This window comes from Myxocyprinus asiaticus, chromosome 11, assembly GCF_019703515.2.
Source record: "Myxocyprinus asiaticus isolate MX2 ecotype Aquarium Trade chromosome 11, UBuf_Myxa_2, whole genome shotgun sequence".
Classification (NCBI taxonomy): domain Eukaryota; kingdom Metazoa; phylum Chordata; class Actinopteri; order Cypriniformes; family Catostomidae; genus Myxocyprinus; species Myxocyprinus asiaticus.
The window spans coordinates 17,955,122-17,969,750 of NC_059354.1; the positions used below are offsets into that span (position 1 = coordinate 17,955,122).

Genomic DNA, 14,629 nt, shown 5'->3' on the forward strand with positions numbered 1-14,629 from the left:
ATGTTCATTAATGTCTTGTTGAATGTGTATCTTATAGTAAATATCATTGTGCAAATCTTTTTAACAATTTGGCCTAGAAACAAAATTCCACCCATTACAGTAGCCGCCATCTTGGATTATGATGTTTACAGTTTAAGCTTTTCATGTCCTTCAAACTTCATCTGATCTGCCCAATCAATGGCTCAAAATAATTTTCAGATATCTGCACAGACTTGACTTCACCACATTTAGGTTTACGCAATTGTTGAAAAGTTACACTAATGCAAAGTTAATGATGTTGACGAAAATAGGATGTGAGCTTGTATCTCGGAAAAGCTTTGTCCTTTCAAAACAAAATTTGGTATGCTTCATAAAGACCATGATCTGGGGGTACTTGCAAAGTTTGGTGAAAGCACCACCTATGGGTCAAGAAATATCAAAACTGCTATTTTTGCTTGTAACTTCTGAACCTTTTGTCATAAAATCATGAGATTTGTGTTTTTGAACTCCTTGCACCACATGAAATCCAACGATACCACATTGTCCAATATCACGCATATTGCCTTTCCACCATTTCGAATTTTCATATAAAGTGATTTATCTTTTAAACCCCTTGTTTAATTTACATAAAAATGTGTATGCTTTATTCACAACATGTCCTGAGGGTACCTGCTCAGTTTGGAGACAGCATCACCTTTAGTTCAAAAGAAAATGGTCTGTTTGGCATGCATGGTTATCACTTAGCATGCTAACTCTAGGATATTCTATCTTTTAAGGCTATATGATCACAATGCAATCTGTAGGCAACAGCTTAGCATGCCAATCAGATAGCAAGAGGGGGAGAGGGAGGGAGGGAGGGAGGGAGGGTGTCAACACACCCTAGTAACCTCCTCCACCAGGTCTGCTGGGATCACGTGAAAAAGAGCTTACCTGTGATTGGTTAATAGCAGCATGGTTGCCATTGAAGGGAGATTTGCGGTCTTTGTCACGATGGTGACGGCTACTGTGTTTACTGCGTTGGAGTTGCTGCCTCAACTTCACAATCTGAAACATGGAGTGAGCGAGACTGTCAGGATACAGATCATTCCCTACTGCAAATCCATTTTTCAAAGATATCTTGCTTATCTGAAATTCTAGAATCCTTTGCCAATTAACACACATTAATGAACAATGACACACTCTAAGACACAAGATATGTTTGATGATAAATAAAATAAAACAGTGGCTGTGTACCATCACAGTTTAATAAAAGATACAATTGCAGATATATTAGGTTTAGCATCACTAGAAAAAAAAAATGTATGTATATGAATTTTTGTCCATTTTTAACAATAGTTTAAACACTAGTTGAATCAGAATATGTTGTAATGTAGACACTAGACACTATAACTATGCCTTATGAGTGCAGGTCTGTTTTACGACACACCTCTCTGGAATACTTGATTCTGATTGGTCAGTTGAGGCATTCTGTGATTACTTATTTTTGCATAATAAGTGCTAACTGACAACTTTTCCAAGCAACTGATTTCCTACTACAAAGCACTATTTTCATGTCTATCGTATCACTCCACAGACTCTTTTCTCTCACTTAAAACATTTTTAAACTCAAATCAATATTTTATGCCAATTTTTTATTTATTTGACAGGTAGCCATATAATAAGCTGGATAATACACAGTCAGCCAGTCATTACCATAAAACAAACCCCTTCTGGGTGATAATAGATGGGGTCCTGATCACCCTGTCTGGGTTTATTTTGTGAAAATGACCGGGTGATTGTCTAATATCCCTTAATTATTTAACTTTTTAGTTAGCACTGAGTGAGCCAGAGTACAGAGACAGATGGGATGGGTGAGACCTCACGGTCTGTGTCTCTTGGCACTGCATCCCTCTGAACTCTCCCTTTACACACAAACAAACACCCCTACTCTCCCTCCATCCTAAGCACACGCTTCCAAAAACCCATATGCTCAATTACACTTGCACTCTTTAAACACATCCGCTTTAAACAGAAAAGAGATACACCCACCCACTATCTCTCTTTTTACCCCCAGGCCTTTTTCATTAGCCTAGGGCAGAGAAGGACAGTGCATATGGCATTTGATGTCGAGTTTAAGCCCAGTCTTAAGTCAGTAAACACTGGCTATGAGTGAAGCCCCTAATGAGATTTTGCATTCCACTGTGCATGAAAGTTCAAGTTTGGCGAACTCTGACCTGCGAATTTGCATGACGAGAACATGAGTGACCAACAGAAGAGTGAAATGTCACACACTGACCTCTTGGGCTTAATAAAAAGATTACATATTTCAAACCTGCATGTTTTTGTTGCAGAAGGATAGATTTTAACATTTTGAAGGTTAATTCACACGTGCCACACAAATAGGCCTGGTGTTCCTCATGCAAACTGCACAAAAGAATTCACTAAATTGTAGAATTGCTGTAATTACACAATTTCAACTATTTAAAAAAAACATTCAATTTGGAAACTTTATAAAGAATTTCAAGAATTTTATGAAAGCTTTGACTTCTCTTACTTGACCATTTTAAGGTCATTTAAAAACAACCAAACTGGCAACGGCTTTAGCAGTTAAAGACATATTTCATGTTTCATATTTCCTACAGTTGTACCATTGATAATGTCTGAAGTTAGCATCTGCATAATCTAACAACTTGATACTCTACTCAGCACAAAATATATACAAATACAAATAATGGGCGAAATTGCGTATTTCTTGGAACTTACAGTTGCAATCGAAATTATTCAACCCCCCAAGACAGTAAAGATTTACAAAGGTAAGCTTTTCTGATGACCCAGAATTTTTAAACTTTACATCTATATCAGTTGAGCGACACATTCAAAGTCATAGTGTGAATATATAACGTAATATTTCTAAATAGCAGGATTTTTAAAAAATACAGCCATGTCATAATTATTCAACCCCTATTGCATGTATCTGTTTCTTAAATATGTAAGGCTACACAAGTAATTGTTTTAAAACAAAATTAATTCATCAGTCTGCAATAGCACTTAAGTTTTAAAATTTAAGTTTATCGTTGTAAGCAAAAATGTATTTCTATGCAAAAAATGCAATTAAAAATAAGCTGTCTCAAAAGCTAATAGAGGAGATTATTTCATTACACAAGAAAGGTCACGGCTAAAAGTACATTTCCAAGGCACTTCAATTTCCAATAGACAAAGTTGGCAGCACCATTCATAAATTTTTAAATATGGTACAACAGCAACCTTCTTGGGGTGTGGAAGAAAGCAAAACTTCACCAAGGGAAATGTTGACTTGAATATTCAAGAAGGAATTAGGAAAGACCTGTGGAGTCCTGGAAGAAGGTTTTATAGATGTATGACACTAAACTGAAAATGAGTTTTAGACCCATGGGTCAGCAGTACGTCTGGAGTAAGATGACAAGGTGATGACAAGAACGACACCATCCCCAGAGTCAAGCATTGAGGTGGGTTAGTCCTGTTATGGGGTGTTTTGTGGCTGCAAGAACAGCTATCCCGACTATATGACTGACACCATGGATTCTTTCAGGTATCAGGTCATTTTGGCATGAAAAATTTGATGCCTTCAGTGTGTAAATTGAAGCTCGGTGATCACTGGACTTTCCAGCAAGACAATAACACCAAGGATACATCCAAGTTGTCCAAAATTTGGTTCAGGGTTGGGCCATGGAATGTCCTTAAATGGCCCTTTCAGTCCTCATTGAAATCCCATTGCAAACCTTTGTTGGGATTTCAAGGAAGCAGTAGCAGCACAGAAACCAAAGAATGTCAATGAGCTGGAAGCTTTTGCTCATGAGAAATGTGTAAAAATTCTAACAGAGAGGTGTCCGAAGCCTGAGAACACTTTAAACATTTAAGGATAAAGGATGCTCCACAAATGATTGACTTAGGGGGTTGAATATTTTTGACATGACATTTGTGGAGAGAATTAGTTATTTTTTATTTAAAAATTTGGGTAAACTGAACTCTTTGTTCTCAAAATCACTCAAATGTGTATTAAAAACTTACTTTGACTGTTTACTGAGGTTTTAGTTGATGTGTTTTAATTCACATTACCAGAATGTATTGCTGGTCAGGAGGGGTTGAATAATTTTGATTGCAACTGTATTTCTATCAATACTTTCAGTATTTAATACAAATTTGTTTCCCTTGACTGTTCGCCATCTTAATTGTTTTGCACAAAGCTTGTTGCAGTGCATTCTGGGAATACCTTCACAAAAGATACATGCAATGTTGCTATAACTAGATATAATACAGTAATTATGCTGCCTACTGTTTGGATCAGCCGGCGTCTGCAGCTCGCTCATAATGTCTATAAAGGTTGTCTCGGTAAGCAGCTCACTAGGTTTTGAAGCATTCATCTGATTTGCTTACAGCATGTCTGAGAGCACATATGACCTGCTAACTGTGTAGAAAATTATTATTAACTCTGATGTGAAACACAAGTACACTCACGCACACACACAGTCCTAGAACACTCAGCTCACACCCAGAGTTAAGAGTCGTTATGAGTGATGGCAGTTCTGATAAACTGGCAGGAAGAAATTGTATATACAGACACGTGTGAAACTGGAGGCAAATTTATCAACACTGACAGAAAGACACAAAGGCTACAGAGAGCTAGATAGGGGTAGAGATTAGGGATGTGGGAAACGAAAATGTTTTTATATTCAACTAGTTTGTGGGTTGTCCGAACGACTAGTCGCTCATAAGGGAGATCTGTATAAATAGGCAGATTTTAGTCATGTCTACCACACACCGGAGATGCATTCTTGAATTAAAAAATGCAAGACGGCACTGCAACATAACTGAGAGAAAATGTTGGGGTTTTGAAATGCATTTTCAATTTTAACACGCCAAGCCATCTTAAAAATACATTGCAACAGCCAAAAATCTGCATCTGTACATAGTCAAACATTTAAAAAAAAGAAGCAAAATGCTAAACTGTACAGCCCTTTAATAGGTTAACTGACAGATATTCAACATATAAATAAGCCAATAGGTATAATATCTACATTTTAATTGCACAAAACTATCATAGAATTATGTACGATTACTAGAATTTTGTAGGTGATTTGAAATCTGAATTAGTAACTCTCACTTTATTGAGGGAAGTGAGTTTGTTACACATGTGGTGTTTTGATGGCAGTAGCAATGATGCTTCAAAGGGGGATGAATTAATAGGCACAGCTTTACAGAAATTTCTACCGTACTATGTCTAACAGCATGCAAAAACACAATATGCACTCAGCTCACTAAAACCTTCTCGGATAAGCTGCGTCTCTGAATTCATCCCCTATAAAGGAATAGTTTACCCATAAACATAAATTTTGTTGTTATTTGTAGGTTATTCTGAACCCCATAGAACACAATTTTGAAATATGTTGACATTGCTCTTTTTTACATACGATAAAAGTGAATGGTGACCAAGGCTGTCAATCTCTCACATTCTACCTAAAGTCTTCCATTTGAGTTCCATGGAAGCAAGAAAGTCATATGGGTTTGGAACACCATGAGGGTTAGTAAATGATTACAGAATTTTCATTTCTGGGTAAACTATACCTTTAAAGCACAAGCAATAGCAATATAAAAGCTAAAACAAAAATGGGAGAAAAACTAGTCAACCTCACTAATCAACTATCTCTGGTTGAGATAGACTGAAAATAAGTGTAGGAGACATTTGAAGTGGTGGAAGAGAATAAAAAGAAAGGCTGAATAGAAAGAACAATTTATAAAGCCACTAGAGGATGTGACTATGGAAGGAAGTGTTCACACACACATACACACAAACAGGAGGAAGGGAGGGTGTAATGTGATGTGACACCCAAGCTGCTTCTGGTTCACTAGAGCCTGTCAATAATATGATAATGACAACGCCTCCATTTTCCCCCCCAACAGCCTGTTGCCCCATCTCCCCATCTACAATCTCACATGGTGGGAGAGTAAAACAGCGAGGGGGTCCAGCCCTGGCCCTGCTCCCGCTGAATGGAACAAAGCATGGGGGAGGAGAAGAGATCAGGCCCTAAACGAGTCCTGACCTCTTTAAGCTGGTCAGTGCTGCCGCAGGAGGCTGAGCGCTTGTGACAGCCCCTCTTCTTCTCTCCACATTCATCCATCCAGGTGCTGGGGGTCTGTGAGAGACAAACAGACATGAGATTATCAGACAAATAAAGCATCACAGAACTTTACAGACATGCTATCATAGCAAACTTCATATAGTTTGAAAAAGCCTGCCTCAATTCAGAAGTACATGTTGATGTTGACTCTTGACCAGGGTCTAAAATGAACACTCATCAAGCGCTGAATGTGAGTAAAAGTGGCTTTGGCAAGTAACTTGTAACTTTATTAGGAACTGTAACATTACCAGGTTTAAATTTAACTGTAAGAACAATAGTTTGACCCTCACAAAATCAAGACCTACAGACCATCTACAACAGAAAACATGTCGCGACTCGCACATCTTCTAACGACTTTTACCTCAAAGGACAATGTATCATCACAAGTTGATCTCCAGAGCTCCATGTGCTAACACATAAATGGAATATTCCTCGCACTTAGCCACCAAAACAAAATTATATGAGGATCAAAATCACACTGTCTCACAATGTTTCCCCAGAGACCAGCTCATCTTGTATATGATGCAATAAATGACACAATGACCTGTGCTGTTTGTCAAAAATATATAAGGAAAAAACAGATAAATGAAGGAGTATCTGTGGCCGGTACATTTCCTCAATTCACCAACCACTTGCAGTTGCAGGTAAGGCATAAAGTTAATTTAGGACCCTGCTCTTGATGATATACTGTCATAAAGAGCTGCTTTTCTGTTAGAGAATGAGTGAAAAAACTAGATCTCCCTGCTCTTCATGTTTTATGACCATATCAATTGTCTGCCCTTTACAGTTATTCAAGCACAATCTCACAAAAAGACTACTGACAGGAGAGAGACCCCACACACACACACACAAACACACAAACACACAAACACAAAAACATCAACACACGACAGATAAATGAAAGATGCCGGGGGAGGGTGAATCTAAATTAAAATTGCATCCTGCAAACAATCCGCTTCAGGCTCATTTTTTAAGAGAACTTGGTTGGTGTAACTATCTTTGCGAACTTCCTTCCTAAATGTAAGAATACAGCTGATGTTGACAAAGATGTGTGTGGAGAGGCATGCAGGGTGCAGGGCTGAGCTGGTTTTCAGCTTCCTTTGAGCCAGTGTGTCGCTCAACAGTATGTTGAAACTCCCTAAAAAGATAACTTTTCATAAAAACAGCAAACACTCCAGTCAGAACTGAACATTTATAAATGTCAGATATTTGTATATGATTGGCCAAAAACAGATATGACTGTCAATGTTAAAAAATTATTTAGCCTGTAAAAAAAAAAAAAAAAAAAAAAAAAACTCAAGTGAAAACAAGCATCAATACCTATAATATCTATTCCACTATTACACCATTTGAATTGGGGAAAAAAAAAAAAAAAACTGAAATTATCTTATACAGTTGAGTACATCAGTTTGCATCTCCCTTTTGTCTCATTTAGTACTACCCTTCAGAAGCTACATAACAGATATTTTCATATATTCCACAAATTAAGATTTTTTGAAGAATATTTCAGCTCTTTAGGTCCATACAATGCAAGTGAATGGGTGCCAAAGGCAGCATAAAAGTACTCCATACGACTCCAGTGTTTTAATCCATATCTTCAGAAGTGATATGACAGTTGTGGGTGAGAAACAGATCAATATTTAAATAATTTGTTGCTAGAAATTCTTCTCCCTGAATGAAGAATGTGAATCACCAAATACACAAGAAGATTGTGAAAGTGAAAGTGGAGATTGACTGAGCAGGGAGGAGAATTTAAAGTAAAAAAAGGACTTGCATATTGATCTGATTCTCACCCACACCTATCGTATCGCTTATGAAATCATGGATTTAACCACTGGAGTCGTATGGATTACTTTTATGCTGACTTTTGTGATTTTTGTGAGCTTCAAAATATTGGCACCCATTCACTTGCATTGTATGGACCGAAATAGCTGAGACATTCTTCTAAAAATCTTCATTTGAGTTCAGCAGACAAAAGAAAGTCATACACATTTGGGATGGCATTAGGGTGAGTAAATACATTTTTAAATTTTCATTTTGGTTGAACTATTCCTTTAAGTGTTTGGTCTTTACTTCACTTTCCTGTATAAGGGGAATGAAAGCTCTAACAAAGTGTCAGGAAAAACATACCTGAGGTACCCTCAGCAGGCCACACTTCTCTCAAACATAAACTACATCCCTCAAACGTGTAAAGCTACATAACAAACTTTGCCAAAACACTGTATTCTATAAGTGAAGCACCTATAGAGTCTCAAACACAAAATGAGGGACAAGACGAGTGCAGGGTTTGAAAATGTGACCGAAGAAAAAATAAATAAAAATAAAACTGTCTAAAACTTGACCTACATCTCACAAGCAGTAGATCCACGATGTCAGCTTGGAGAGTTACGGGAATCACTCAGCTGTGACAATACACTGTACCATGCCCAACTTCCTAGTACTCACTCAAAAAAATTACAGTATGAGAACAAACAATAATATTATGACAGGTGAGTGGGCATTGCCAAAAACAGACTTGCACGCACTCACACAAAGATTTCTTTGGAAACCTCTTGATCTCGGCTTGTCTTTGCCCCTCCCTGCCGGTCTTCGTGCCGTCCATAATGAGCAGCCGTTAGCGACAAGACACCAGAGATTTAAAGTTTACACCATAAACAATTCCACATAATACTTTAGCATTCTACGCCACATCCACTCAACATGTCTGTACTAGAAAATTCACAACCTGAAAATTCCCAAAATGTCCAATGGAAAATGTATTACCAGTCAGCTGTAGGCTTTTTTGGATCTGAGTAAACCATATCTATAACCTGAAAGTATAAGCAGCTATAGAGAAAGACAAAACAGGAGGGAGGATATCTGGCACACATGAGGTGAGATCTAATATGGAAGATGTATTAAAAAGTAATCTCTCTCTCTCTCTCTGCCTCTCTCAATCACACAAAGGTGTGAGTCAAAGCTGTTCCACTGTATAGGATAATACAATCTGTGGTAATGGAGGCCTGGAAACTGCCTGGGGCATTAGATCTGAAATATAACCAATCAAAAAAACTTTTAATACGGGAAGAGTCTTTTTTTAAACTCTGCTTTTTTGAATTCCACTTTTTGTTTTTCTCAAAAACTTTCACCTGTTCTGTTCCATACTGGTGTCAAAATTCACTGATGATTAACATGTTTTCATAAGAACAACTCTCTCACACACCATTAATGAACAGCCTCATTCATCAGGGAGACACACTTTCTTTTGGCCTTGGATACAAATCGTGACAAACACGCAGTGAAAACAGTCAACTCCTCTTCTCTCTTGCTCTGTACAGCCCGAGGTTCAGCCTCTCTGTCTCTAAATTCATAAAAGACTACATGTACCCTGATTCACACTACCCCTCGAACAAATACTTAATATCAGCTGACACATGTACATGCATATTATCAAGACCGTAAGATCAGAGCTAAACCTTTGCTCTGTAATAGCTTAAACAAAACATTACACCAAAATCGACCTGATTTATGCCCTCCATGAATGTTCCTGTTCGTAATGTGCATGACTCATTAGTACAAAAAACAAAAACAAACATTTTTTTATCATTCAGTGAGAACAATAAAATGTATTAAGAAAGTTATGATTTCAGGTTGACTTGAAATATAAATAGTGACCATTCATGAAAACTTGTCAGACTTAGTTTGTAGAAGAGAGATTGAAATTACAGTTGGGTGATCTATCTAAACTTGGCGATTCGGTTCAATCAAGTCATTAAAAAGAATTGGTTTAAATGAACGATCCGTTCACGAATCAGTTCGAATAAACGATTCGTTCGTTTGTTCGCAAATCTGATCAACTGATGATTAGTTTGCAAATCACACGTCAAATCACACAAGGAAATCGAGAACAGACAGATAGAGAAAGAGAGAGAGAGAGAGAGAGAGGTGGCTAAATAAACCAGTGGGATCAAGTTTCTCTTCTTAATTAACTTCATGCACAGTGAACCTCTCCAAGTCAATCCGGGGAGACCACTTCTGTGCCTGGACATTCCTCTTTTACCCCCCTCACAACATTTATTCCTTTAAATTCCTTTCTTCATTTAATTAATCCATGCTTGTGCTTTCTTTGTTCCATCGCTTTTTTTTGTTTCTCCCACCATTGTTCTGCTCGTTTCCACAAACTCATCTTTCTGATCCCTCTTTTCGTCATTTTTCTTTTTTTCTCCTCTTCATTGCTGCCTACTCCCTTTGTATACTTCTGCTTTTTCTACCTCCTCTCTTTCATGCTCTCTGCAGGCTTCCTCTTTTTCTGTGTGTTTGAAGTGAATGGTGACCAAGTGCATACTAACACAGTGTCCTAGCTAGGCGTGATGCGAAAAACTTCAACGACAAGCAATTTGTCGGTCCACACTGAATGTGAAGCTGCTGCGCGATATGCAATCATAGACACTGAGATTATATTTCATTTTTAATACACACTGTATTTGGTGCAGGATTCCACTTCCGTCAATTTCAGAATCATTAGGACAATGAGAGCCTAACCTGTTAGTAAATGTGGTTCTCATTCCCAAACAATGACTGTGTGAACTAGGGATGCACTGATTCGATACCTGGATCAGTATCGCCCCCAATACTGACGTTTTTAAATGGATCGGGTATCGGTCCGATGAGCCCGATCCAAATCCGATACTGTGTGTTAGTCATGTTCGTTACTGTCAAGCTCCAAAAATGTCATAAAAGAACCATAAAAACACAATTAAAGCAGCTCATGTGACTCGTGCATTTTATTCAAATCCACTTGAAGACGTCAGTGAATGGCGCTGCTCTGTTGGCACACACGCACGCACTTCTATTTTTAGCCTTCACGCGGTGCGCAATATTTGAGCGCTACTCACGAACAACATCTCAGATGTAGATGCTCAATAGTTTGGTTCACCTATAGTATCGTATTATAATATTTAGAATGGCACCAGAGGTGCATTTTACCAGAATTTGAATAAGAAGCAAATTAAACTGCTGTAAACTTTCCTACAAACAGACAATTATAGGACTTCCTGAAGGTGCACGATTGAGAAATATTACTGTTGTATTTAAAAAGTCAATTATAATAGTAATAATAATGATGAAAATAATTATTATTATTATTTGTTTACAATTTATAACAATATTTAAGTTGAATGGGTTCCAAAAAATAACTGTGAATGAAAAGTCAACTGATATCTTACAACTAAACTGAACAAAAAACTAGATCTGTATCCTTTCAAATCTAGATACATAATTGAAATTTTTTTGCAAAAAAAACAAAAAACAAAACCTGCCTTTTCTACTGAACACTTACACTGGAATCACTGTTAATTTTGCTACTACAATACCCAGTAGACTAGTTAACAATAAAGTTTTTCTTAATACGCTATACATTTATATTGAAATAATGTGTAGTTAGAGGTTTGTGTTTCTTTACATATTAAAGAGTACTCCCAATTAGATCCACACAATAATGTAAAGATATTCTAAACAGATTATGCAATAAAACAACAACAACACTGGTATGGGATCGGCCGATATTGAGATTTCAGATATCGGAATCGGAAGAGAAAAAAGTGGTATCGGTGCATCCCTAGTGTGAACACAGCCATAGATAATACCAAGTCCCTCTCTCTTTCAGACAGCGGATTTAGTGATACCGGTTATTTCAACTTTTATCAGGATCTCTGTCATAACTGGCTATATGCAAGCTTTCTGCACACTGTCACTATTAACTGAATTGTCCTCTTCCCAGTAATATCACTTTGCCTAGTTAAAAAAAGCTTTTTTTTTTAATAACACTTTAAAACAAGTTCAGGCTAACAAAATATTATAACAAAATAAGATAAATAGCCCTATAAAAAAAAAAAAATGAAGCTTTGTGTCAAACTGAAGACAAACTGATAACTCAGGTGCAATTAAACTTAATGTGACATTATTTCATATAATTATTATTATTCCTCATTTGATTTCAATTTTATTTTTGCATTATATTTAATACATTAAATTATGGTATCTTAACATTGTATAAAGAATTATTATATTTATAAATTCCTTCCCTGCCTTTTCATTTAGTTGGATGATTGTATGAATAGTTCATTTTTAACTTGTTGCTGCTTGAACTTTAACGAGGGGAACACGTGCTCTCTCATGAGGTAAGAGATGACAGGAACGCGGAGAAAGTGCGCATGTTTCTGGACTTTACAGGTGCTACTATTGTATATAGTTTCAAAGCAGCTTTGTAGAAAATCATGCCTTAATGTTTTAAAGCCCCCAGTGAGCAAGCTAAATGCGACTGCAGCAAGAAATAAAACCCTCAAAACATTCAATGTTAGTGGAGAGAAAAAAGCCTTGAGGAACCTGACCTCTGGCTTTATAAGTAAATATGCCAATATTATTTAGCGGTTTGAGGAAAAACCAAAAAGCACACCTACTATTTTTTGCCCTTTTCCCCCAATTCCATGTTGTTGTAAACACCTTTACTGGCATTCTTACTGGTTCATCACATGTGTTGTGCTCATACCTGTACACATTTTCGACTTAAAAAGCAAAGAACAATAAGTCTCATGTAAACGTGGGTTTCATACGTCAATGTTTTTTTTTTAATAAGCTGGATTTTGATTGTCATCAGCATCCTGCTGTTCATGTATTCGCGTTCAGTGTCGGTTGGGAGAGGCTGTCTGTTAAATGCAGCAGTGAGGCAAATTAGCTGCTGCTGTGTTTCTGCCTCACACTTTTTATGAGTTTCACTGGTTTACACAGTGATGTTGGCATAAATAAAAAACAATATTTTTGATGTAGCACCGGGACATGACACCATTGTTTGGCTAATTCGCTAATAAAGCTGTAATGCTACAATCTACTACCTTCTTCAAGCTCTCAACTCGACTATTTTAGAGTAGCTGCTCTGTTTTGCAGTTATGAATTTATATATGCATCGAACGATACATACGTTATCTTATTGAGAGTGTTATATCGATACGATAAAATACATTTTTTTTTTTACATCCCTAACTTGTATACACAAAGCGCGCGCAGATAGAGAGAGTGAAGCTGCATAGACAAAAAGGATGGTTTAAAAGGTAAACGAATGTGCTTAATTGTTTTTGGCATTTGGATTTATCCATCAATGTTTTTAAAATTAGCTAAATTACAGAAATATTTTGATATGCAAACTCTTCACTCTCTCACAGACCTCCTGGAGATCCCTCATGAACACACAGAGGTTTGCAAACACCCATTTGGGAAACCCTGTACTATAGTACTTTTCTGAAATTATAGTTTCCAGGGTAAATTTTTGTAAGAGAACCATGAGTCTGGTTTTTTGGATCAGGCTCTATGTAGGATAGGTGTATCTGCGTGTGTGTGAGAGAGAGAAAGAGAGAGAGAGAGGGAGGGCTGAAGTTACAGAAGGGCCCATGATTGGAGTAGATTAACAGAGAAACAAAGAGCTCTTTATAAACAGAGGGGCACTGTGTCTGGACTCGCTTTGAAGCACAGGTCATGAGTGGCCCTGGGTGTGTGATGTAACCCCAGTCAGCCAGTGGAAACTCATGAGGAAAGTCACTAGAATTTGGCAGACCATGAAAAAAATGCTAAAAACATGCAAATGCAAAGCTCTGGACCTAAATAAAAGGACCTAAAGTAAAAAAACAAACAAAAAAAAAAAAACACTAATCACATTTCCAGCAGAGGAACTCTACTGCGGCAGATGTCAAGAGAAACAAACAAACATCAGGCATTTGAAACATGCACAGGTGTGAAAAGAATGGAAATCCCTGATTCTGCTATGTAAATTGCAGTATTTGCATTTCCTGCCAAACCCTTGCTGGCTGTCATAAATACAGTGGCCCCAAAAAGTATCAGGAAATTTAAAAGGATTGTTCCCCTGAAGAGGAACGGACTTCATACATCCACTAAAAATCACCTTGAGACCAGTAAAAATGGCTAGGAAATGTGACGTTCTCTTTTTATTAATATAGCACTTTTAAGATTGCACATCATTTCAAAGCAGCCTTGTAGAAAATCATGCCTCAATGTTTTAAAGCCCCCAGTGAGCAAGCTAAAGGTGACCGTGGCAAGAAAAAGATGATTTTTAAATTTCTCAAGAAAATTTGAGTGGTGCATGCTGATGCAAAATTTCCACAATGCTATGGTGTTCTGGGTGTTTGGCAATGCATTTCTAAGTGATTGCTAAGGTGTTCTGGAAACTGGGTGGTATCTAGGCCGTGGTTAGGTGGTTGATAGGATGTTCTGGTTTGTTGTTAGGTGGTTAGTTACTTGAACAAGTCAAAAGACCCATCCCATTGTCTCGAAAAGATATTCTTTTACTTGATCATGACAAAAGCTTCAATGCAAGTCTATGTGATTTTATTGCAAGTTTTGTCACCCGCTAGGCAAAAGTCTGATCATTGATCATTCATATAAGTGTGGTAATAAGTCTTCTGAACAAGCTGCAGAATTTGAGGTATCCATGTTCCTGGCACAAACAGTGAGTTAAGTGACAAAGTTTG

The 14,629-nt window shown here is 37.3% G+C and overlaps 1 protein-coding gene across 2 annotated transcripts in view; it reads right to left on the minus strand.

Moving 5' to 3' along the window:
- Positions 1-14,629, minus strand: part of LOC127447854 (protein FAM117B-like) — an 84,932-nt gene that overhangs the window by 43,367 nt on the left and 26,936 nt on the right. The window contains exons 3-4 of one of the 2 annotated variants that reach the window (XM_051709961.1): positions 6,036-6,128; positions 910-1,023 (exon numbers count right to left, since the gene is read on the minus strand). In XM_051709961.1, the coding sequence (XP_051565921.1) occupies positions 910-1,023; positions 6,036-6,128 (207 nt within the window). The remainder of the gene's footprint in view (positions 1-909; positions 1,024-6,035; positions 6,129-14,629) is intronic. The other variant, XM_051709962.1, reaches the window with a different exon arrangement.